The 24,767-nt window shown below is 36.5% G+C and overlaps 1 protein-coding gene across 1 annotated transcript in view; it reads left to right on the top strand.

Annotated features, from left to right (window-relative positions):
- The window catches only part of DNAH14 (dynein axonemal heavy chain 14), a 344,464-nt gene that overhangs the window by 103,545 nt on the left and 216,152 nt on the right, over positions 1-24,767 (top strand). The window contains exons 25-30 of the mRNA XM_058533894.1: positions 29-103; positions 3,535-3,622; positions 6,791-7,044; positions 21,112-21,343; positions 22,058-22,111; positions 24,568-24,713. Coding sequence (XP_058389877.1) covers positions 29-103; positions 3,535-3,622; positions 6,791-7,044; positions 21,112-21,343; positions 22,058-22,111; positions 24,568-24,713 — 849 coding nt within the window. The remainder of the gene's footprint in view (positions 1-28; positions 104-3,534; positions 3,623-6,790; positions 7,045-21,111; positions 21,344-22,057; positions 22,112-24,567; positions 24,714-24,767) is intronic.

The following is a 24,767-nucleotide window of genomic DNA, read 5'->3' as shown; positions in this document are numbered from 1 at the left end:
AAAAATAATTCTTCATCACACTTTACAGGAAAATTCGTATAAGAAATGCTGTAGAACAGTGGCTGGTAAATGTAGAGAAAAGCATGTTTGATGTGCTAAAAAAGTAAGTACAATTTTCAAATCCTAAAATGATACTATATATATATATATATTTAAACAGTTAATTATCTACTAATCCAAGTGAAAAGTATCCAGAGAAATATATGGAGAAAAGTCCTTCATGAAGTGGGTTTTGATCGAACACGATGGCACATGATTAAATGGAAAATAATAATTTTTACAGTGTAGATGTCAGTTTGAGAGTGTAATCATGGACAACATTCAGGCAGTTTTTGTTTAGTTTGGATTCCTGAGTATCTGAAAACTGGCCAGGATCTGAACGCATGTCCATCTCTGCCTGCTTTCAAAACACCCAGTGCTCGGTAGGCCTCTGGTCACAGCCCACCTCACTATTGGCCTTTCTGTCCCATTTTTGCTTCCTGGAATTGTGTACTTGGTTTAGTCTTTTTAATGTTCTCCTTTTTTTTTTTTTTTTTTTGTGAGGAAGATCAGCCCTGTGCTAACATCTGCCAGTCTTCCTCTTTTTGCTGAGGAAGATTGGCCCTGGGCTAACATCCATGCCCATCTTCCTTTACTTTACATGGGACGCCGCCACAGCATGGCATGGCAAGAGGTGCATCGGTGCGCACACCGGGATCCGAACCCACAAACCCTCAGGCCACCACAGCGGAGCGCACACACTTAACCGCTATGCCACCAGGCCGGACCCAATGTTCTCCTTTTTATATTTTAATCTGTCATTGCGTTGTGTTTAGAGTGCAGAAAGAGCCTCAGAGTGTTTACTTTTTAAAACTAATTTGACTAGAACAGTCTTTTATATTTCTAATTGTTTATTATTGATTATAGAAAGGCTAGTGGTCTTTAAGTTCTAATATCAATATTTATAAATATTATCTTGAATGCCAACACAAGGTTTCTGGAGCAAAGCAGATTATTCTTTACTTACATAAATAACCAGAGTGGCTTTCCTTTGCCCCAGTTCTTAGCGGGGGGTGATGTGATAAGAACTAGATGTCACCTTACATGTGAGGAAGGGTACATCTGTAGGCAAAGAATCCTGAAAAATTGCATCTGAGTATTTAAGAGACAAGCAGATTTTCAATTGTTGCTCAGGGATTTTTCTGGTTAGACAATCTTATCATTTGCTAATAATGATAGTCCTGTCTCTTTCTTTACAATTCTTTTTAAAATGTCATTTTCGTGTTGTTTTGGATGACAAGTGTTGTACAATGTCGAAGAGTACAGATGACAGTGAGGATCCTCCTTTTGTTCCTAATTTCACTGGGAAAGCTTCTAATGTTTCACCATTTGTTATGATGCTTAGGTTTCTGGAATATACCCCTTATCAAACTAAAGAGTTTTATTCTATTCCTAATTTGCAAACTTTTAATAATCAAAGGATGTTTAATTATATCAAATGGTTTTAATGAATCTATTGAGAAACTCAAATACACTTTCACCTTAATTTATGGACATCATGAATTACATTAGTAAATTTCCTTATGTTGAACTTTCCTTGATTTTCTTCATTTTTTGGTCTACTTAATTTCCTAGAAAACTATATTAAACATTGCCTACTTTTTTATGGATTTGTCAATTTCTTTTTTATTTCTAACATCTATCATATATTTTGATGCTATGTTGTTATACATAAACCTTCTTAGTAGAGTGTACCTTTAGTCAATATATCAGTATTTATATTAATATTTTTTACTTAACCGCTCTTTTGTTTATTACTAATAATGTCATGCCTGTTTCCATGATCACAAACATGTGCATTACAACGTATTTTTAACATTCCTGTGCCACGTTAATATTTCTTGAATCAAGTATAAAAATGGATTTTAATTTTTGCTTTTATTTTTCACCAATATCGAAGTGTTGTCAGTTCTGGTTGGTCTGTTTTCCCAGAAGATCCATTCTCTACCCTTTTCTGTCTTGCTGTGTGTACTTGGGACGCTCACCATCACGGACTGTACAACCTGGATTCCTTTGCCCTCTGTCTTCCACTTGCGTAGGGCAGATGTGAGGCTCCCTCTCCATCTCACTACAGTTTTGGCGGAATCTGTGTTCCTTTACCCAAAGCCACAGCTTTGACAGGTGGCCCCTCTCCAAAGTCTCCAGCCCTCACCAGGTTCCAGTAACGTTGCACCCCTTGCCCCTTCAGGCCTAGAGGTGGTAACAGCTGCCCCCTGGTGCTAGACCCTGGTGCTTCGTCATCCCTGTGGGTCCCTCAACCCTGCCCTCATCTCTGCCAAGTCCCTTCATTAAACTCTCCTCACGTAACCCTTGAATGTGCTGTTTCCTGCTGACTTATATATTGCCTTTCAACATTTGCTTTGATTCCCATCACATTTGGACTCATGCCTGCCATTTGTACTATATGTTTCCCAATGACTGGGCTTTTGGTTTGGGGTTTTTCTTTCACTTAACTATTGTTAGAGTTTGTCTCTTTTGGTGTAGCTCTAAGTCATAAATATTTTCTTTTTTCTAGTGAATACTCTTAAAATTTTAATAAACTTAGTGAAACATATTTTTATCAAAGCCTATAATACATATCTTTAATTTGCCCTCAAAGAACATGTGTCACTTCATAATTCCCTCCCATCACCTCCTCCATATTGTAATCGTTTAGGATTTTATTCCAAATTGCTGTTAGTTCTCTATTTATGGATCATTAATTACCTAGGCTGAATAAGTTTTTGGGTTTGTTTTGTTTTTGTTCATTACTGTTTCCTAGGTCTCACATTTAAAATTTATTTTCATTTTGCTGTATTTATCTCCAAGTCATTTTTTCAGAAAGCATCTGTGGGTGGCAAACATTTTTATTTTGCCCTCATACTTGCATGCTAGTTTGGCTGAGAAAAGAATCAATTCTAAGTTCAAATTCAATTTGTTGAATGCTAGCTCCCCAAAATATCACCAAACAATCTGTTGATAAGACACAGCTGAGTTTATCGAGTAAAGAAGAACAATACTGAGACTCTTAATAGTGCCTCAGAGGAGGAAGGACAAAATTAGAATATTTACTGAGATTTTGAAGTCTGGTTTAAGGCAGGTTTTTCAATGTGGAGGTTTGAGTAGGATTGGGTAAAGACGAGGATATAATAGTATAAGATTGGTGGACACAGCAAAGCAGGATTTGCCCCTTTATGCTGAGTTTTGGGAAAAACCATCATTTTTATTTTCACACACGACCATTCTGCAGTTCAGCCAAAATGGTGCAGTTATTATCTTAATAACACATTCAGTTTGCAAAAATAGTTTCTTTTACTTAGAAGAATTTCAGGAATATGCATTATGCACAAGTTAAGGCTCTCTTATCTATTTGGTCCCATTCATATACCTAAATTAGAACAAAAAATTCAGTGATCCTAAAGGAAAATTCCCCTGTGATCTTGTCATGCTTGATCACTAAATGGCAACAATCAATGATTAGATATAAATAATATAAATAAAGTTTTTTGTTTATAGATTTATAAGTCAAGGGGTTGAAGACTGGAACTACCAAAGTTTTCCCGTGTGGGTGGTATCTCATCCAGGACAAGTGGTCCTCACTGTGGTAAGTTAATGCTCCTTTTATAGACAAATATTTAATCTGTGGATACAGTGTTAAGAAAACAAAGATTTAGAAATAAACCATTACGAAGGGGTACTGATATGTGTAGCTTACTTTGAAATGCATCAAAAAATAACATAGACGGATGGATAGATGGACAGATACGTGAGAAAGTAATATAGCAAAAAGTTACTTGTAGAATATAAGTGCTGGGTATATGGGTATTCATTTTATAATTTCTTCAATTTTTCCATGGTTTTAAAAATTTTCATACTAACATGTTGAATGAAAATAAACCATAAATTATTTTCCTAGGGATATCACTATATTACATTGTATTCATTTTCTACTGCTGTTATTAAAAAGTTACTACAAACTTACTTGCTTAAAACAACACAAATTTATTATTTTACAGTTTTGTAGGTTAGAAGGCCAATATGGGTCTCACCAGGCTAAAATCAAACGGTCAGCAGGACTGCATTCCTTCTGGAGGCTCTAGGGGAGAATCTGTTGCCTTGCTGTTTCCAGCTTCTAGAAGCCACCCGCATGCTTTGGCTTATGGCCCTTTCCTTCATCTTCAAAGCTAGCGATGTTGCATCTCTCTGACCATTCTTCTGTAGTCATATCTCCCTCTGCTCACAGGCAGAAAAAGTTCTCCAATTTTAAGGATACACGTGATTACATTGGGCCCACTTAGATAATCCAGAATAATCTCTCCATTGCAAGGTCTGAATTTAATCACATCTGCAAAGTCCCTTTTACCATGTAAGGTAACAGATTCACAGGTTCTGGGGATTAGCACATGGATATCTTTGCAGGGAGCCATTATCCTGCCTACCACGTGCATATTTGTTAAAGCTAATTACTGCTTTTCTGGAGCTCAAAAGAGAAAGAGAAAAAAAGCCAAGTATGAGTGATAACAAGAAACCCAAAATACGCAGTTCTTTTGAGAAGAACTAGTGACGTAGTGGTGGAACTATTAGAAGAAGGAGTGGAGGAAGCCAGAGGAGTAGTGAAATTTCCCCTGTAGAATGTGTAGAATAAGAGAAGAAGGACAAGAACACACCCCAAGGAACATCAGCATTTAGGGAGCAGGCAAAGGAAGGGGAATCCATGAAGAGGACTGAAAAAGAGTGGCCAAGAAAAAAAGAAGGAAAATTATGAGAGTTGTCATGGAAGCTAAGGGAGGAAAGAAGGAATTCATCTGCTTGATTTTTCTCTAGAAAAAGTGAGTGGTGGTCATTTTTAAATGCTCTAGAGAGGTCTGAAAGCTCCATTATGTCTGTCAATTATGAGAGTCAACATGAACCTTGGAGACAACAGATTTCCTAGAGTGATGAAGATAGAAGCCATATTACCATGAGTTACCATTACCAAGTATTTTTAAAGCATACTTGACCTTATAGTTCTCTATTAAATGTATTAGATGTAAAAAAAAAATCACATCTTTTTACTTTGCCTTGACCCGCCACAATTTTCAAGTCCTTGTTAAGATAACCTGGGATTGTGGACACAAATTATGATTATCAAATCTCCTTGGTCCCCTCTGTTGTCCACTTGAGTGAATACTGATAAAATACTCTCAGATCTTAAGCCGAGCACTTATTTAAACTATTGTTTACAAAGGCAAAAAAATTATAATGAGTCAATTTGCACATTTCTGTGGTTTACCAGGCATTCATATAATCAAATCTATACTATTAAGAAAAGATCTTCCCCAGATCCCTGGCCCTCCAAACATGCTTAACAATAAGAAGCAGTCTGTGTTCTGTTTCTAGAAATAACTTTATGATAGACTTCAGCTTCAATCATTGAACATACTTTTGCCAAAGTTTTCCCCATGTCTGCCCTACCTACTGATAATTTCCCATCCCAGTACACAATGTACAACTTCCCTTTCTCTTCCCCTTCTGCATATGTAACATGGCTAGGAGCTGTCTCTGCGTGGATGCCTACGGAGGAATGGGGATAATGAGATGTCTGCATGCACTGGCCACTGAGAGAATTTCAATATGGATTTAAGCAAGCTATAGTAATTGAGAATTCCTCTCCATCTATCTAAATAAATAAATAAAAATATGGTTCACAGTCTACCTTATCAGAACCAAATCCTCCTTCAGCCTACACTGATACAGCCTAGGGAGGGGACCGAGCCCACTGGATGCTCTCTCCTGAGGCCGTGGATATTGAATAAATGTCTCAAGGACAGCAGTACAGTGGCTTTTGAAGGGACTCTTCTGTGGCATGACCTTGACTACAGTTGCTGCTGCCTGGCCCAGACATTTGTTCCTGCCCACTTCTCAAGTCTCCATCTCTTGCTCCTGCTGATCTGCTGGTGTGGGTCTACACCATCCTTTAAGGAAATCAGAGTTAGTTTCTGTTGGATGCAGGAAAGAACACTGACCATGTCAGTGTTTCCGATGTCAGGTTTCCCATCCTGTATCCTCTTATGTTGCTCTGGAAAAAAGTCTCATCATTGTACATATTACCTCAATGCTAATTATTCTCATCTTTCTTTCTTTACAGCTCTACTTACACGTTCCTTAGGCACTTCAAATTCAGTATATCTCAAAATGAATTCATTATGCCCCTTCACCTACAACATGCTTTTCCTTCTTAGTGACTGGAATCCCAGTTTACCCAGCTACAGGCCTCCTGATATATCCCCCTCCATTAACTTCCCGGTCAATCTGACATTAATCCAGTAGCCTTCTTCAAACAGCTCTGGTATGCATGGCAAGAGTGAGAGTCAAAAAATGGATCAAATAACAGAAGTTATAGAAAGTTTCTAAAAACTATGATTACAGACTTAACATATTCTACGTATAGTACTTCAGAGTCAATTGATGAAACAGTACTAATTTCATCTTGGAGTTTTCTACCATTATTACTGTCCCCAGGTTACTACTTAGCCTAGTGATGGTGGATTAAGAATACAAGATTTATAAAGTATAAATATTGATGATAAATAGATTTCCATTTATTAAAGAATAAGGCCCCCACAAGCATTAATCAAAATTCCATCTCTCACTCTCAAATACATACAAATGTGTAAGCTCTCTCTTTTACACACACACAAATGCGCTCAGACACCACATAAACTTCCTGAAAACATGTTTTAATTTGTAAAGTTTATGCTTCAACTATCATATTTATATCTTACTTTTTCAGAGCCAGATCATGTTTGATAATGACTGTATCACAAGTTTTGTGAGTACTCATTCAGGAGAAGAGCTGGAGAAAGTCCACACTGATCTGATACACCGTCTAGAAGAGGTTGCAGAGCTGGTAGTGCTGGATACCAGCAACTCCCGGACAAGAGTGGTACTCGGGGCCTTGCTTACCCTTTATGTTCACTGCAGAGATAGAGTGAGAGATTTACTAGTTAAAAATATCTTCAGTGCAGAGGATTTTGAGTGGAAAAGGTAGGTAGGTCTAAATTATAACTCTATATAAAATAACTTGTCACACACCTACCTCTAGGTAAATTAATTCTCTACCTGAAACTCTGTCACACCTAAGTTTTAATTTTCCAGGATTTACAGAAATTCTAAGCAAATTACACCAGTTTGAGTACCATATTCCTGTGCTTTCTTCTTTCTCTTTTCCATTCTCCTTCCCCTTCATTTTAACTTCTCTCTGCTATCATTTTCCTGAACTGACTCCACTCTTCTCATAGTTGCATTTTCCCTTTTTCCATTATTCAGCCAGAGGGCAGTTTTCAATGGGGAGTGAGAGAAGCTCTACCTCAAGCCTCTTCCTTCCCCTGTGTGCTATCAATTCTGGAACAGACTAAGCCGGGAAACCAATCAGAGAACATTTCCAGTCAATTCTCTAATTCAGAACTTCCTTCCTTCCACCCAGAGTCAATCAGTATATATTCATACATATGTAGTATGTCATATACAAATACAAAACTATAGAAAAATAGAGCAACTGATTTTGGTGAGAAGAGGAGCTCAAACATAGGATTCCTAGAATAAATGTGAAGTTTCAAGCTTTTGAATTAATTTTTTTCTAAAGTTTCCTTTATTCATAGAAAAACAACTGTCTTGTCTGCATAAGGTCTTTGATTCTCAAGAAAAGTTAATTTTTAAGAAATTCTGCATGAGCGTAAATTTCCTTATTTTAGGTATGCCAGTTTCCTTTAAACTCTAGGGAAAATGGAGCAGAAAGAGGCTGATATATTTGACTGATACCACTCAAGTATATTTTACCTGAATACTTTATATTTGATATATATTCACATGTTCATTTTACTACAAAAGTATAACTATCTACATTCTTAACTGCCAAAGAAATATGCCATGTCTATGAACCATCGCCCTGCAAAAAGTTTAGTATGTCATTATTACTTTCTATTAACTCTCTTTAAAAGTGAAAACTAAAATGAAAAACTGGATGAGATGGACCTAGTAGACATATACAGAGCACTCCATCCAAAAACAGCTGACTACACGTTCTTCTCAAGTGCACATGGAACATTCACAAGGATAGACTATATGTTGGGAAACAAAGCAAGCCTCAATAAATTTAAGAAGATTGAAATCATAACAAGCATCTTTTCAGACCATAACTGGAAATCAACCACGAAAAAAAAACTGGGACAGTGATAAAAATGTAGAGATTAAACAACATGCTACTGAACAACCAACGGATCATTGATGAAATTAAAGAAGAAATCAAAAAATATCTGGAAACAAATGAAAATGAAAATATGCCATACCAAATGATATGGGATGCAACAAAAGCGGTCCTGAGAGGGAAACTCATAGCGATACAAGCCCACCTTAACAAACAAGAAAAAGCTCAAATAAGCAACCTTAAATTACACCTAACGGAACTAGAAAAAGAAGAACAAACAAAGCCCAAGGTCAGCAGAAGGAGAGAAATAATAAAAATCAGAGCAGAAATAAATGAAATTGACACCAAATCAGTAGAAAGGATTAATGAAACAAAGAGTTTGTTCTTTGAGAAGATAAACAAAATTGACAAACCCTTAGCCAGATTTACTAAGAAAAAAAGAGAAAAGTCTCAAGTAAATAAAATTAGAAATGAAAGAGGAGAAATTACAATGGATACCAGGGAAATACAAAGGATTATAAGAGAATACTATGAGAAATTATATGCCAACAAATTGGACAATTGAAGAAATGGATAAATTCTTAGACTCATACAACCTTCCAAAACTGAACCAAGAAGAAATGGAGAATCTGAATAGACCAATCACAAGTAAAGAGATTGAAATAGTAATCAAAAACCTCCCAAAAAATAAAAATCCAGGACCAGATGGCTTCTCCAGTGAATTTTACCAAACATTCAAAGAAGATTTAATACCCATCCTTCTCAAACTATTTCAAAAAATAGGAAAGATGGAACACTTCCTAACTCATTCTACAAGGCCAACATCACCCTGACACCAAAGCCAGACAAAGACAATACAAAGAAGGAAAACTACAGGCCAATATCGCTGATGAACATAGATGCAAAAATCCTCAACAAAATATTGGCAAACCAAATACAGCAATACATTAAAAAGATCATACACCATGATCAAGTGAGATTTATACCAGGGACACAGGGATGGTTCAACATCCGCAAATCAATCATGTGATACACCACATCAACAAAACAAAGAATAAAAACCACATGGTCATCTCAATAGATGCAGAGAAGGCATTTGACAAGATACAACATCCATTTATGATAAAAATTCTCAACAAAATGGGTATAGAAGGAAAGTACCTCAACATAATAGAGGCTATTTATGACAAACCCACAGCCAACATCATACTCAATGGGGAAAGACTGAAAGCCATTCCTCTGAGAACTGGAACGAGGAAGGGCTGCCCACTCTCACCACTCTTATTCAACATACTGCTGGAGGTTTTGGCCAGAGCAATTAGGCAAGAAAAAGGAATAAAAGGAATCCAAATAGGCAACGAAGAAGTGAAACTCTCAATATTTGCAGATGACATGATTTTATATATAGAAAACCCTAAAGAATCCATTGGAAAACTATTAGAAATAATCAACAACTACAGCAAAGTCGCAGGGTACAAATCAATCTACAAAAATCAGTTGCATTTCTGTATGCTAATAACAAACTAACAGAAAGAGAGCTCCAAAAGATAACACCATTTACAATTGCATCAAAAAGAATAAAATATCTAGGAATAAATCTTACTGAGGAGGTGAAAGACCTATACAATGAAAACTACAAGACATTACTGAAAGAAATCAGTGATGACATAAAGAAATGGAAAGACATCCCATGCACATGGATTGGAAGAATAAACATAGTTAAAATGTCTATATTACCTAAAGCAATCTACAGATTCAATGCAATCCCAATCAGAATCCCAATGACATTCTTCACGGAAATAGAAAAAAGAATACTAAAATTCAAATGGGGCAACAAAAGACCCCGAATAGCTAAAGCAATCCTAAGAAAAAAGAACAAAGCTGGAGGCATCACAATCCCTGACTTCAAGACATACTACAAAGCAGTAGTAATCAAAACAGCATGGTACTGGTACAAAAACAGACACACAGATCAATGGAACAGAATTGAAAGCCCAGAAATAAAACCACACATATACCAACAGCTAATTTTCAACAAAGGAGCTAAGAACATACAATGGAGAAAGGAAAGTCTCTTCAATAAATGGTGTTGGGAAAACTGGACAGCCACATGCAAAAGAACGAAAGTGGTCCATCTGCTATCGCTATTCACAAAAATTGACTCAAAATGTATCAAAGACTTGAAGGTGAGACCGGAAACTATAAAACTCATAGAAGAAAATATAGGCAACACGATTTGACATTGGTCATAAAGGAATCTTTTCGGATGACACGCCTACCCAGACTAGGGAAACTAAAGAAAAAATAAGCAAGTGGGACTTTATCAGATTAAAGATCTTCTAGAAGACAAACGAAACCAGAATCAAGATGAACAGACAACCCACCAGCTGGGAGAGAATATTTGCAAAACATATATCTGACAAGGGGTTAATCTCCATAATATATAAAGAACTCACAGAACTGAACAACAAAAAAAACAAACAACCCCAGCAAAAAATGGGCAGAAGAAATAAACAGACACTTCTCCAAAGAAGATACACAGATGCCCAATAGGCACATGAAAATAAGTTCAACATCACTAATCATCAGAGAAATGCAAATCAAAACAACACTAAGATATCACCTCACGCCCGTTAGAATGGCTATAATCATCAAGACAAAAAACAACAAACGTTGCAGAGGCTGTGGAGAAACAGGAACCCTCATACACAGCTGGTGGGAATGCAAACTGGTACAGCCTCTATGGAAAACGGTATGGAGATTCCTCAAAGAATTAAAAATAGAAATACCCTATGATCCAGCGATCCCACTGCTGGGAATCTATCCAACAAACCTGAAATTAACAATCCAAAGAGGCTTACGCATCCCTATGTTCACTGCAGCATTATTCACCATAGCCAAGAAGTGGAAACAATCTAAGTGTCCCTCGACTGACGATTGGATCAAGAAAATGTGGTATATATATATACAATGGAATACTCCTCAGCCATAAAAAAAGACAAAATTGTCCCATTTGCAACAACATGGATGGGCCTGGAGGGTATTATGTTAAGTGAAATAAGCCAGAAAGAGAAAGACAAACACTGTATGATCTCACTCATATGTGGAATATAAACCAACACATGGACAGAGAAAACTGTATTGTGGTTACCAAGGGCAATGGGGGTGGGGGGTGCGCACAAGGGTTGAAAGGAGACATATATATGGTGATGGGCAAACAAAAATGCACAACCCAAAATTTCACAATGTTATAAACTATTAAAACATCAATAAAAAAGAAGTGAAAATGAACGTGGAAGAGCATATACAGAAAAGTAAACCAGGAAAGAAAATATTCCAATAAGACTCTGTGAGTATGCCTATAACTCTAGGGCTACAGTTCCCAAACTATGTGCCAAGGTGCCCCAAGGCACCACAGGGAACTCACAGGGTGCTGCAGAAACATTTAAACTTTTGAGGGACTCACAGGAATACACAACATCTGTCAGACACCAAGCAAACTAGAAGCTCGAAGTAGTTGACAATTTTAACATTAGGTGATGCTACAACCTGTCAGTGACTTCTTATCCTTACAGAGCTAGGTGTTTGGCAGTTGCCCTGATGAAACACAAGTGTTGAATGAAAAATGACATGGTACAGGAAACAAGACTGGCAATATCCAATCTGATTCCAATGCTTGAGAAATTGTGCAGTGCACAACAGGCACACACATCCCATTAGTAAGTAACTATGGTCATTTAAGAATGAAATAAAAATGATTTTCTTTTAATTTATTTGTATATTTTTTAAACAAGATACTAAGTCATAAAAATAAATTTATTAAGCTGCTTTGGACCTAAAAATTAATTAAAGGAACTATGAGATATTTCTTCTGGCCTAGGATAATCATGAAAAAATTACTGATATACTACAGGTGCAGTGAACCAAGAAAGTGTGGGAACTTCTGTTCTAGGGGAAGAATAATAGAATGACTAAAGCTTTGGATATTGATATTCTATTTAAATAATGATTTACCACTTCAATCATAAAACAAATGCTGGTTCTTAGGATAGCAAATTCCTTTCTTTAAAAAATTCATTTCCTTTAACAATTACTTCTCTCTCTCTTATGGTTATATGCTCTCTCATCTGAGACTTTGCAAGGTGGTAGTTTACAATTTTTTAAAAATTTTTAATTTAAATTTTATTTTAAAAGTTGACTAATTATTTAGATTTCTTTATAAACTTGTCTTGTTCTAGGAAGGATTTAAAAAGTGCTTATAAGAATATACAAAATACTATATGATAGCATACACTGAAAGTGGAATGAGGGAAGAAAGGCAAAGGTGAAAAACAGTGCCATGATAAAGGTGTTAATTAACACTACTATGGAAATCATACTGCAACATATAAATTTTACACAGCCTACACCTTAAACTTACACAATGTTATATGTTAACTATAACTCAATTAAAAATAAAATAAAAATAAAAACACATATAATAAAGATGATACCAAGCAAGGGCTCAATCTGCTTACCAAAAGACAAAAGCCAGTCCATCAAGAGGCAAGGCAGTGGAGAGAGAAAACTATTAAGCGATGAGCTAGCTGATCAGAAGATGGCAGACTATCATCCTAAAAAAACCATCTTAAAGGGGAACTGATTTGGAAACGACTTATATAAGGCAAACAGGGTTGGGGAGGGGGCTCAGGAGTGTCAGGTTTTAGGTGACTGCAGACCATCGTGCACCTCTCCATAGACAAAAGTTTTGGATCTGCTAAATGAGACATTCCTGAGGAATCTAAGAAAACATTAGTTATTTTCTTATCAGGGAGAGAAGGAACAGTTTGGGCAGAGAACTTAAATTTTCTGCTAACAAGTCATTCTTTCTACTGGTTACTGATTAGCTTGCCTACGTGCAGTTCTAAGCATCTCTCCAAAGTACACTGTGAGAATAAGACGGGGGGTGGGATTTAGACATGGAGTCTCTTGTGCTAACTCAGTCTCAAAGATGGTTATAAGAGTGTTAAAAAAAAAAAAAAAAAGACCTTTGGTAACTCCAAATTCTGAAAAGATATTGTTCCTGTCCCCACTTGTGATTCAAAATCAAAACAGCACTAAACTATTAAACATGTGTAGGAAAGACTTCTCCCAGGACGATGCTTTGATGCTTTATTAAAATATCAAATATAAAATTTTTTCCAAAAATTTTCTTTGATATCTTTCCTTTCAATTAAATCAGCACTGATAGGGACATAAAATACAGTCAAGAATGCATACCAGGGTTCTGGTCTATGATGGGGACATAAAAGGCTCCTGAACTCACCTATTCCCACAGACACACCAAATCTACAGCTACACCCAGAACAATTCCCTCTGAAAGAAATCCAGAAACTAGTTGGGTGACTCGTATACGCTGGGATAATGAGATAAAACCCACATCAAAGCAGGTAGAAGACGCTGAGACACACTCTCGCCACAAACCCCACCCCCAGCACAGCAACATGCAATCAGGAGGAAACTCACAACTCCCAGCTTCTCCCTAAGAGGTGAAGAGTTTGGACTCAGCATCTAGCACCCCAACTTTTAAGACTTCGATCTGAGGGATGGGCCCCCAAAACACCTAGCTCTGAAAGCCAACTGGGCTTGCATCCATGAGACCCATCAGACTATGGCAAACAAAGAAACAGTTCTTAACACACTGGCAAGGACTAGCAGTGGCTCTTCCCCCAGAGCTCAGTGATGAGGGAATGGAAAGAAATGCCCATCTCCCAGTCTTTCTCTGAAAGAAGCCTATTTGCATATCATAAAAGCTGCAGCCTGAGAGTCAGGCTCCTAATTTAACACACGCTGACTGTGATCCTCCGGGATATCAGGGAGGTAGGTGGGAGCCATCTGTACATTCTCCCTCTGCCCTGCTCCAGGTCACCAATATCTCCCCAAAAGGAGCTTGTACACATGTTTGGAGCCCCGGCTTTTGTGACTGGCAGCCAGGGGATGCACTTCTTGATCGCCTGGATCTAACAGCCAGCAGGGCTTGCCTTCATGGGTCCCATAAGCCTATAGCAAAGAAACAGTTCTTAATTGGCTATCTCCCCATGGTTCAGCACACAGGCAGCAGTCAGAAATGCTCATCTCCCAGTCTTTCCCTGAAAGAGGCCTACTTGCGTATCTTAAAAGCTGCGCTCTGAGGGTTAGGTTTCTAATTTAACACACATCTCAGGCTGACTGTTCTCCTCTCCAGCAGATGTCATCTCTGCCCTCTTCCTTTGTCCTGCTCCAGGTTGCCAGTGTCTCCCTAAAAAGAGCTTACACACACATCTAGTGCCTCAGTATTTCAGCTGTTACCCACAGGACTCACCCCTTGACAGCCTGGCTCTGGTGGCCAATGGGGCCTGCCTTCATGGGTTTGATGGAGTGTAGCAGAAAAAGAAATAATTCTTAACTGGCCATCCTCCCCAGGGCTCAGTTCAGAGGCAGCAGACAGAAATGCCCATCTCCCAGTCTTTCCCCGAAAGAGGTTTACTTGCATATTTTAACAGCTGCTGCCTGAGGGTCCAGCTTCCAATCAGCCTGCATCTAGGTAATGACTGAGATGTTCCCCTTTGGGATAGTGACATGTCTTGGCATACCCTCAACTACTGGAAGCCATTAAAAACAAAGAACACAGTTTAGATAATAACAAATGTTTGAGAGACAACCAAGAGCTAGGGCTGGCTGAATGATAAGTTCCATCTCCTACACGAGAACACTCCATCAAGCCTGGGAGAGGTGGCTATTTTATCTAATGTGCAGAACCAACACAGAGTCAAGGAAAATGAAGAAACAGAAGAATATGTTCTAAATGAAAGAACAAGATAAAACTCAAGAAACAGACTTTAATGAAATGGAGATAAGTGATTTACCTGATAAAGAGTTCAAAATAATGGTCATAAACATGCTCACTGATGTCAGGAGAACAATGGATGAACAAAATGAGATTTTCAACAAAGAGAGAGAAAATATAAGAAAGTACTGAGCAGAAATCACAGAGCTGAAAAATACAATAACTGAAAAATTCAATAGAGGGGTTCAACAGCAGACTACATAAAGTGGAAGAAACAATCAGCAAACTCAAGGACAGGACAGTGAACTCAATCAGAGGAGCAAAGATAAAAAAAGAATGAAAAAGAGTGAAGATGGCATAAGGCACTTATGGGACACCATCTAAGTGGACAAATATTTACATTATAGGAGTTTCAGAAGATGATGAGAGGGACACAGGGGCAGAAAGGTTATTCAAAGAAATAATAGCTGAAAACTTACCTATCCTGGAAAAAGAAACAGACATCCAAATGTAGGAAGCCCAGAGAATTCCAAATAGGATGAACACAAAGAGATCCACACTTAGACACCCTATATTTAAATTGTCAAAAGTTAAAGACAAGGAGAGAATCTTAAAAGCAGCAAGATAAAAATAATTTGTTATGTACAAGGGGAACCCCCATAAGACTATCAGCAGATTTTTCAGCTGAAGCTCTGCAGGCCATATGGGAGTGGCATGATATATACACAGTGCTGAAAGAAAAACTGGGAACCAAGACACTCTACCTTGCAAAGTTGTCTTTCAGAATTGGAAAGATAAAGAGTTTTCCAGACAAGCAAAAATTGAAGGAGTTCATCACCACCAGACCAGCTTCATAAGAAATGTTAAAAGGATGTTTTCAAGCTGAAATGAAAGGATGCTAATTAGTAACAAGAAAGCAAGTATAAATTTCACTTGTAAAAGTAAATATACAGTTAAATCTAGACTTCTCTAATGTTGTAATGGTGGTGGGTACATCACTTATAAATATAGTATGAAGGTTAAAAAACCAAAGTAGTAAAAATAAAAATACAATAATTTGTTAATGGATACACAAGGTAAAAAGATGTAAATTGTAACATCAAACACATAAAATGTGGGAGGGAGAGTAAAAATACAGAGAACTAATATGCATTTGAACTTAAGTTAGCAGCTTAAAATAGGCTGTTGTAAATATAAGATGTTTTATATATGCCACAAAGCAAAAACTTATAAGTGATACACAAAAGATAAAGAGAAAGGAATCTAAGCATACCACTATAGAAAATCATCAAACCACAAAAGAAGAGGCAGCTAGAAGAAGAAAGGAGCAAAGGAATTACAAAACAGACAAAAAACAACTAACAAAATGCAATAGTAAGTCTATACCTATCAATAATTACTTTAAATGTAAATGGACTAAATTCTCCAATCTAAAGACACAGAGTAGCCAAGTGAATAAAAAAATGAGACCCAACTATATGCTGCCTACCAGAGACTCACTTTAGCTTTAAGGACACATACAGACTAAAAGTAAAAGGATAGACAAAAGATATTCCACGCAAACGGAAACCAAAAGAAAGCTGGGGTAGCTATACTTATATCAGACAAAACAGACTTTAAGACAAAGACTCTAATAAGAGACAAAGAAGGTCATTATATTATGATAAAGGAGTCATTCCAACAAGAGGATATAATACTTGTAAATATTTATGCAGCCAACACAGGAGCAACTATATATATAAATTTATATATATATAAATATATAAAGTAAATATTAACAGACCTGAAAATAGAAAAACACATCAATACAATAATAGTAGGGGACCTCAATACCCCCATATGCAACAATCAATAGATTGTCCAGACAAAAAATCAATAAGGAAACAGTAGACTTAAATTACATGTTAGACAAGATAGACTTAGACATTTTATAACATTATATCCAACAGTAGCAGAATACATATTCTTCTCAAGCACACATGGAACATTCTCTGGGATTGATCCTATGTTAAACTACAAACGAATTCTTAATTAATTTAAGAAGATTGAAATCATATCAAGCATCTTTTCTGACCACAATAGTATGAAACTAGAAATCAATTACAAGAAAAAAACTAGAAAATTCACAAATATGCAGAGATTAAACAACATGCCTACTGAACAACTAATGGGTCAAAGAAGAAATCAAAAGAGAAATTAAAAAGTATCTTGAGACAAAGGAAAATGGAAATAAAACATACCAAAACTCATGGGATGCAGCAAAAGCAGTTCTAGGAGGAAAGTTCATAGCAATAAACACCAATATTAAGAAAAAAGAAAGCTCAAATAAACAACCAAACTTTACACTTCAAGGAACTAAAAAAAGAATACTCAACTATAGTAGTGTTTTAAAAGTTACATGAAGAATAAACTCAAATATTAAAGTTCAAAAAAAAATCCAAAAGTTAGTAGAAAGAAGGAAATAATAATGATCTGTGAAGAAATAAATGAAATAAAGATTAAAGGGACAATAGAAAAGATCAATGAAACTAAGAACTGGTATTTTAAAAAAATTAAATAAACAAACCTTTAACTAGACTTAGAAAGAAAAAAGAGAACTCAGATAAAATCAGACAAAAAAAAGAGGAGATGTAACAACTGTTATCACAGAAATACAAAGAATCACAAGAGACTACTCTGAACAGTTATATGCCAACATATTGGACAACCTAAAAGAAATGGATAAATTCCTAGAAACATAAAACCTACCACAACTGAACCACAAAGAAAGAGAAAATCTCAACAGACCAATTACTAGTAAAGAGATTGAATCTGTAATCAAAACCTCCCAACAAATAAAAGTCCAGGACCACATGGCTTAACTGGTGAATTCTACCAAACATTTAAATAATTAATACAAATCCTTCTCAAACTCTTCCAAAAAACAGAAGAGTAGAGAACACTTCCAAACTTAAATTATGAGGCCAGCATTACCCTGATACCAAAACCAGACAAGGACACAAGAAAAAGAAATTTCAGGCCAACATCCATAATGAATATAAATGCAAAAATTCTCAACAAAATATTAGTGAACCGAATTCAATAGTACATGAAAAGGATCATACACCACGATCAAGTGGGCTTTATGACAGGAATGCAAGGATGGTTGAACATTCGCAAATAAATCAATGTGATAGACCACATTAACAAAATAAAGGATAAAAATCATACGAACATCTCAACAGATGCAGAAAAAACATTTGACAAAATTCAACATCCATCCATGATAAAAATGCTCAACAAATTGTGTATACAAGGAACGTACCTCAACATAAAAAAGGCCATATATGTGACAAGCCACAGCTAACATCATACTCAGTGGTGGAAAGCAAAAAGCTTTTTCTCTAAAATCAGGAACAAGACAAGGATTACTACTCTCACCACTTTTTTTCAACATAAAATCCTAGTTACAGCAGTTAAGCAAGGAAAAGAAATAAACGGCATCCAAATTGGAAAAGAAGTAAAACTGTCTCTATTTGCAGATGACATGGTTTTATATATAGAAAACCATAAAAACTGTTAGTACCAATAAAGGAATTCAGTTAAGTTGCAGGGTGCAAAATCAATATACAAAAATAAGTTGCATTTCTATATACTTAAATAAAGTATCAGAAAGAGAAATTAAGAAAATAATTCCATTTACAATTGCATCAAAAAGAATAAAATACTTAGGAATAAATTTAACCAAGGTGGTGAAAGATCTGTACACTGAAAACTATAACATATTGATGAAAGAAACTGAAGACAAATAAAAGGAAAGATATTCTATGTTCAAGGATTAGAAAAATTATTATTGTTAAAATGTCCCTACTACCCAAAGCGATCCATATAGTCACTGCAATCCCTATCAAAATTCCAATGGCATTTTTCACAAAAATAGAAAAAAAATCCTAAAATTTGTATGGAACTGCAAAAGACCCTGAATAACCAAAACTGTCTTGAGAAAGAAGAAAGCTGGAGGCATCACACACTTCCTGCTTTCAAACTATATTACAAACCTATAGTAATCAAAACAGTATGGTATTGGCATAAAAATAGACACATAGATCAAGGTAACAGAATAGAGAGCCCAGAAATAAAGCCACACATATATGGTCAATCAATGTGGTCAATCTTGGCTCTTACAAAAGAGCCAAGAATACACAATGGGGAAAGGAGAGTTTCTTCAATAAATGGTGCTGGGAAAACTGGATAGCCATATGCAAAGAATGAAACTGGACCACTATCTTACGTCATACACAAAAATTAACTCAAAATGGATTAAAGATGTGAATGGAAGACGTGAAACCATAAAATTCCTAGAAGAAAACATAAGCAGTAAGCTTCTTGACATCAGTCTTGGCAATGATTTTTTGGATTTGAACCAAAAGTAAAGGGAACAAAAGCGAAAATAAACAAGTGGGACTACATCTAACTAAAAAGTTTCTGCACAGCAAAGAAAACCATCAACAAAATGAAAAGGCAATCTTCTGAATGGGAGAAAATACTTGCAAATCATATTTCTAATAAGGGGTTAATATCCAAAACATATAAAGAACTCATACAACTCAATAGCGAAAAAACAACCTGATGTAAAAATGGGCAAAGAAACTGAACAGACATTTTTCCAAAAAGACATACAAATGGCCACCAGGTACATGAAAAGGTACTCGACATCACTAATCATCAGGGAAATGCAAACCAAAACCACAATGAGATATCACTTCATACCTGTTGGAATGGTAGTCATCAAAAAGACAACAGATAACAAATGCTGGCAAGGATATGGAAAAAGGAAGCCTGGTGCACTTTTCGTGGAATGTAAATTGGTGCAGCCATATGGAAAATCTATGGCAGTTCCCATAAAATTAAAAACAGAACTACCATGTGATCTAGAAATTCCACTTCTGGGTATTTATCCTAAGGAAACAAAATCACTATCTCAAAAAGATATCCGTACCCCCATGTTCATCGCAGCATTATTTACAATAGCCAAGACTTCTGTTAACTGATGAATGGATAAAGAAAATATAGTACATGTGTAGAATGGAATATCATTCAGCCATAAAAAAAAAGAAGGAAATCCTGCCATTTGCTACATGGATGGACCTTGATGGCATTATGCTAAGTGAAATAAGTCAGACAGAGAAAGACAAATACCATATAATCTCACTTACATGTGAAATCTAAAAAAACGAACTCATAGAAAGAGAGAATAGATAGGGGGTTGCCAGAGGTGGGTGGTGGAGGGTGCAGGCAATGAGTGAAGGTAGTCTAAGGTACAAACTTGCAGTTACAAGAAAAATAAGTTCTGGGGATGTAATGTATAGTATGGTGACTATAGTTAACAATACTCTATTGTATATTTGAATGATGCTAGATGTTAAAAGATCTCATCAAAGGAAAAAAATTTGTAACTATGTAAGATGATGGATGTTAACTACACTTATTATGGTAATCATTTTGCAATACATACACATATCAAATCATTATGTTGTACACCTTAAACTAACACAATGTTATGTCAATATCTCAATAAAACTGGGGGAAAAAGAGAATTCGTACCATAAAGCTACAAATGAGTCACAAATCTAACTCACAGCCTTGAAGAGGAGATAATTTATGGTTAGCTACACAATTTACAGTGTTCATAAGATAAATACAGTCTATTTCCTCAAAGTACAATTTTTTTGGATGCTCAGAACAGCATTTCTCTCAACTACCCTCTTAGTAAGGATCCTGGTTATAATGAATGTCTTAAACCACATTTTTATTGAAAACCATAATAAACTTCATAAGGATGATTCTTATATAAATCCTCCATTTATGCTGACAACATCACACAAAAGCAGCAAGATTCAGCGAGGCCATTTTCCTCAGAGCGAGGAATGCTCATATGTTTGTAGTCTTCTGAGTTCTATTTCATGTCTAATACAGTCATTGATGAATTATCCATCACTCGTTTCATTTGACTTTAATGTTTTTATTTCTATGTTTTTTAATCAACATTCCAATTTCAATCTTTATTATGTTTTTGCATGTGAAAAAAACTAAAAATAATTTTGCCCAAAAATACTGTTTTCAGACATTTGCAATACAAATGGAATGAAAAACAAAAGTTGTGCTATGTATCTCAAGGAGATGCCAGCTTTACTTATGGCTACGAGTACTTGGGGTGTACCGCAAGATTGGTTATTACACCTCTCACTGACAGATGCTGGCTCACTCTCACTGGAGCACTACAGTTGAATCTAGGAGGCTGCCTTGCTGGTCCAGCTGGGATGGGAAAAACCGAGAGTGTCAAAGATCTAGCAAAAGTAAGTGGTTATTATATCCAGAATAGAAACAACTTCTTTTTTTTTTTTTTAAGTCACACAAATCTTAATGGTATCTTAAATTTACACCATTCGCACTGTTAAGATGTTCGTAATATTTAATAAACACATTAGCACATTCATTAATTCATAAAATTCATCAACTAATTTTTGAATGCCTATTGTGTGCTGGGACTTGGATCTCAGTAATCCCCCATATGCTTGGTGTTTATTTGGAATACCACTATAATAGCCGACTGACATGTGAATGGTAGTTCTGTCCCCCTGCGCCTTCCTGTAGGGGTGATTCATTTATTTTAAGCCCCATACACAGACTTTTGCCTAGTCTTTGTGATTAATAGCAGTGTGTGTGTGTGTGTATGTGTGTGTGTAAGAGAGACAGACAGATAGAGAGAAGTAACTGATGAAAGCAAAGGGTATACTTCATGACATCACTGGAATGTTTTTTTCTTAGTTTTTTATTTGTTAATGTATTTTAAAACATGACCTTAATGCTCTATGTACTCTCAACTAAACTATAACAATATATGTGCATTTATACTATATTGAGTTTTATGAATTTCTAAATTTGGTATGTAATTCATCTTTATATTGCAAAAGTTTTCTCAAAAGAGTAAATAATTTTTATTACTTTTTATTATAGTATTTTGTGTCATAATTCAAGAAATATAGTAAAATAATATTTTTGTTTTCCAGTCCTTAGGCAAACATTGTGTGGTCTTCAACTGTTTTGAGGATTTGGATTATAAGGTAAAGCTTATTGGTATATACACAGAAAAAAATATTATATACATAAAAGAAATAATTCATTGAGGATTGAAAGAACAAGAAAAATATTTATCTTAGAGTGATATTAAGTATTAATAGAACTATAAGATCTTTATTAAATATAGATATATGACTATACAGGATATAAGTATTAATAGAACTATAAATAGTATTAATTCTTTTAAACTAATAGAATAGAAACTTAAGGCATCATACAGTTTGCTTTTATTAAACTGAACTATCTTTTAAGACAGTGGTTTTCAGACTTTTTGACAGGGGGTTCTTTTCCAAACAAAATCTGATATGCAGTATGAATACATTAAAAAAATTAAAAGCACTGCATTATTAATACAAATTTATTTCATAAGTTCTTACCCTATACTTTTATTTACTGAAAAGGTACTTATTAAGAACAATGAGGCTATTATAATTAACACAAAAATTTGAGTCAGAGTTTATATAGATGATTACAATTTTATGTTAGCCTTATTTTATTTTGGTTACACACTAAGACATATCTCATAACATACTGAAATATTTATTAAAATTTCATGTACCTCTGTGCCTGTCACAAATTTACTTGAAGTTTCAAAACACTTCAATTTATTTTGTTTTGCATGTTAAGTCCAAATGTTTTACTTTTTTTGTTTTTGTTTTTTGGAGAAAGATTTGGCCTGAGCTAACATCTGTCACCAACCTTCCTCTTTTTTTGGTTGAGGAAGATTAGCCCTGAGCTAACATCTCTGCCAATCTTCCTCTATTTTTGTATGCGGGACCCTGGCACAGCATGGCTGACAAGTGATGTAGGTCCGTGCCTGGGATTCAAACCTGTGAACCCAGGCCACCAAAGTGGAGCACTGCAGAACTTCTAACCACCGGCCAAGGGTCCAGCCCCCAAATCTTTTACATTTTATTGCTGTCATTTTATTTGCAGTTCAAAGCACATTACCTCTGAGATCCTGCATTTCCAATTTGTGCTCGCTTAGCACGTTAAAAATACCAATAAACATAAATAAGCTGATTGAATTATTGTTCTTAAGACACTTACCTTCCAGTGGGGTGCAGCAGGGCTGTGACTAGGGTGAGGTGAGTGAGGCCCTTGCCTGCTGAGCAAAACTTTAAGGAGAGCCAAAAAACCTAGTAATCAAGATAAATAATACTTTAATGCAGTATTTTTTGAAACAAAATTAATGCCACAAAACTCATGATAAACAAAATATCAAAATTTTAAATAAAGACCAGGTCTGCTTCCCGCAGCCAGTGGGAGGAACCAACTTCTGTATCCTGGGCCTGAGGGGCTCTCTTGGTCTCTCCTCCCCTCTACCTTCCCTCTCTGCCACCTGGCAAAAGCTCTTCACTGAGCTCAGACGTTCTTCAACCTGTGTTCAGCCCACAGACGCTCTGTTTAATCTGACAGTGTTTTTGTTTTGTTCTGTTTTTATGTTTTAGCTGCTAACATTTACAAATCAATAGATTTCAATCCAGACTTGCAGCCTCACAGCTCCCTAGAGGCTCTGGCCACCGTGGGCCTGCACCATTGTAAATAGCGAAAGCTGGGTAGCAACTGCGTGCTTTAGCTGGGCCCCACTCAAGTCTGGCCCAGAAGCCTCCTCTTGTGTTAAATTGGGCGGGATTCACGCCTCTGCATTACCTAACAGCAGCCCACCACAAACCCAGGAGTCTTGAACTAAGCTAGTAAAAAGGGCTCTTTCCTTCAGACGCTTTACGACCATCTGCCGGAAAACTGTCGTAAAGACCTTCCGCCGGCGCACAGCTCTGTGGGGAACATGGCGCCCGGGGGAGTGCTGAGCTGTGGAAACGTAGGCGGTGGCCCTGCCTCCGCAGTGTCTGTGACGTTCAGAGTTTGCTGCTGCGTGTTTAGGCTCTTACAGGAGGCAGGCAGCGTAGGTGACTCCTCTCAGAGTCTAAGCAGCTGCTCCTTTCAGCCCTGCAAAATGCCTGAGGGGAGGACACGGAAACGGTGTTTTCTAGATTTGGCTAAAATGGGAAGAACATGCAGAGTTTTCTAGATTTGGCTAAAACAGGAAGAACATGCAGAAATTAACATCCCGTGGCCGGCCCGCTTAGCGTTTAAGTGCGTGCGCTCTGCTACTGGGGCCCGGGTTGGGATCCCAGGCGCACACCGTCCGACCGCTTCTCCGGCCATGCTGAGGCTGCGTCCCACATACAGCAACTAGAAGGATGTGCAGCTATGACACACAACTATCTACTGGGGCTTTGGGGGCAAAAAAGGAGGAGGATTGGCAATAGATGTTAGCTCAGAGCCGGTCTTCCTCAGCAAAAAGAGGAGGATTGGCATGGATGTTAGCTCAGGGCTGATCTTCCCCACAAAAAAAAAAAAGAAAGAAATTAACATCCCAGTAAAATTTTTCACCTAAATAATAATTTGAGTAATCCAATTTTTTTTTTTTTTTAAGATAATGGGAAAATTCTTCTTTGGACTAGTTCAGTCTGGAGCGTGGTGTTGTTTCGATGAAGTGAATCGAATTGATGCGGAAGTTCTCTCTCTGATTGCCTCACAGATTCTATCAGTTAAAGCTGCGAAAGACAGCTATTCAGTCAGGTATTTGTTGAAAACATGCATACCTTTGGAATGGAAATTTGATCTACATTTACT

This window comes from Diceros bicornis, chromosome 38 (assembly GCF_020826845.1).
Source record: "Diceros bicornis minor isolate mBicDic1 chromosome 38, mDicBic1.mat.cur, whole genome shotgun sequence".
NCBI classification, from domain to species: Eukaryota; Metazoa; Chordata; class Mammalia; order Perissodactyla; family Rhinocerotidae; genus Diceros; species Diceros bicornis.
This window is presented reverse-complemented; position numbering and strand designations above follow the sequence as displayed.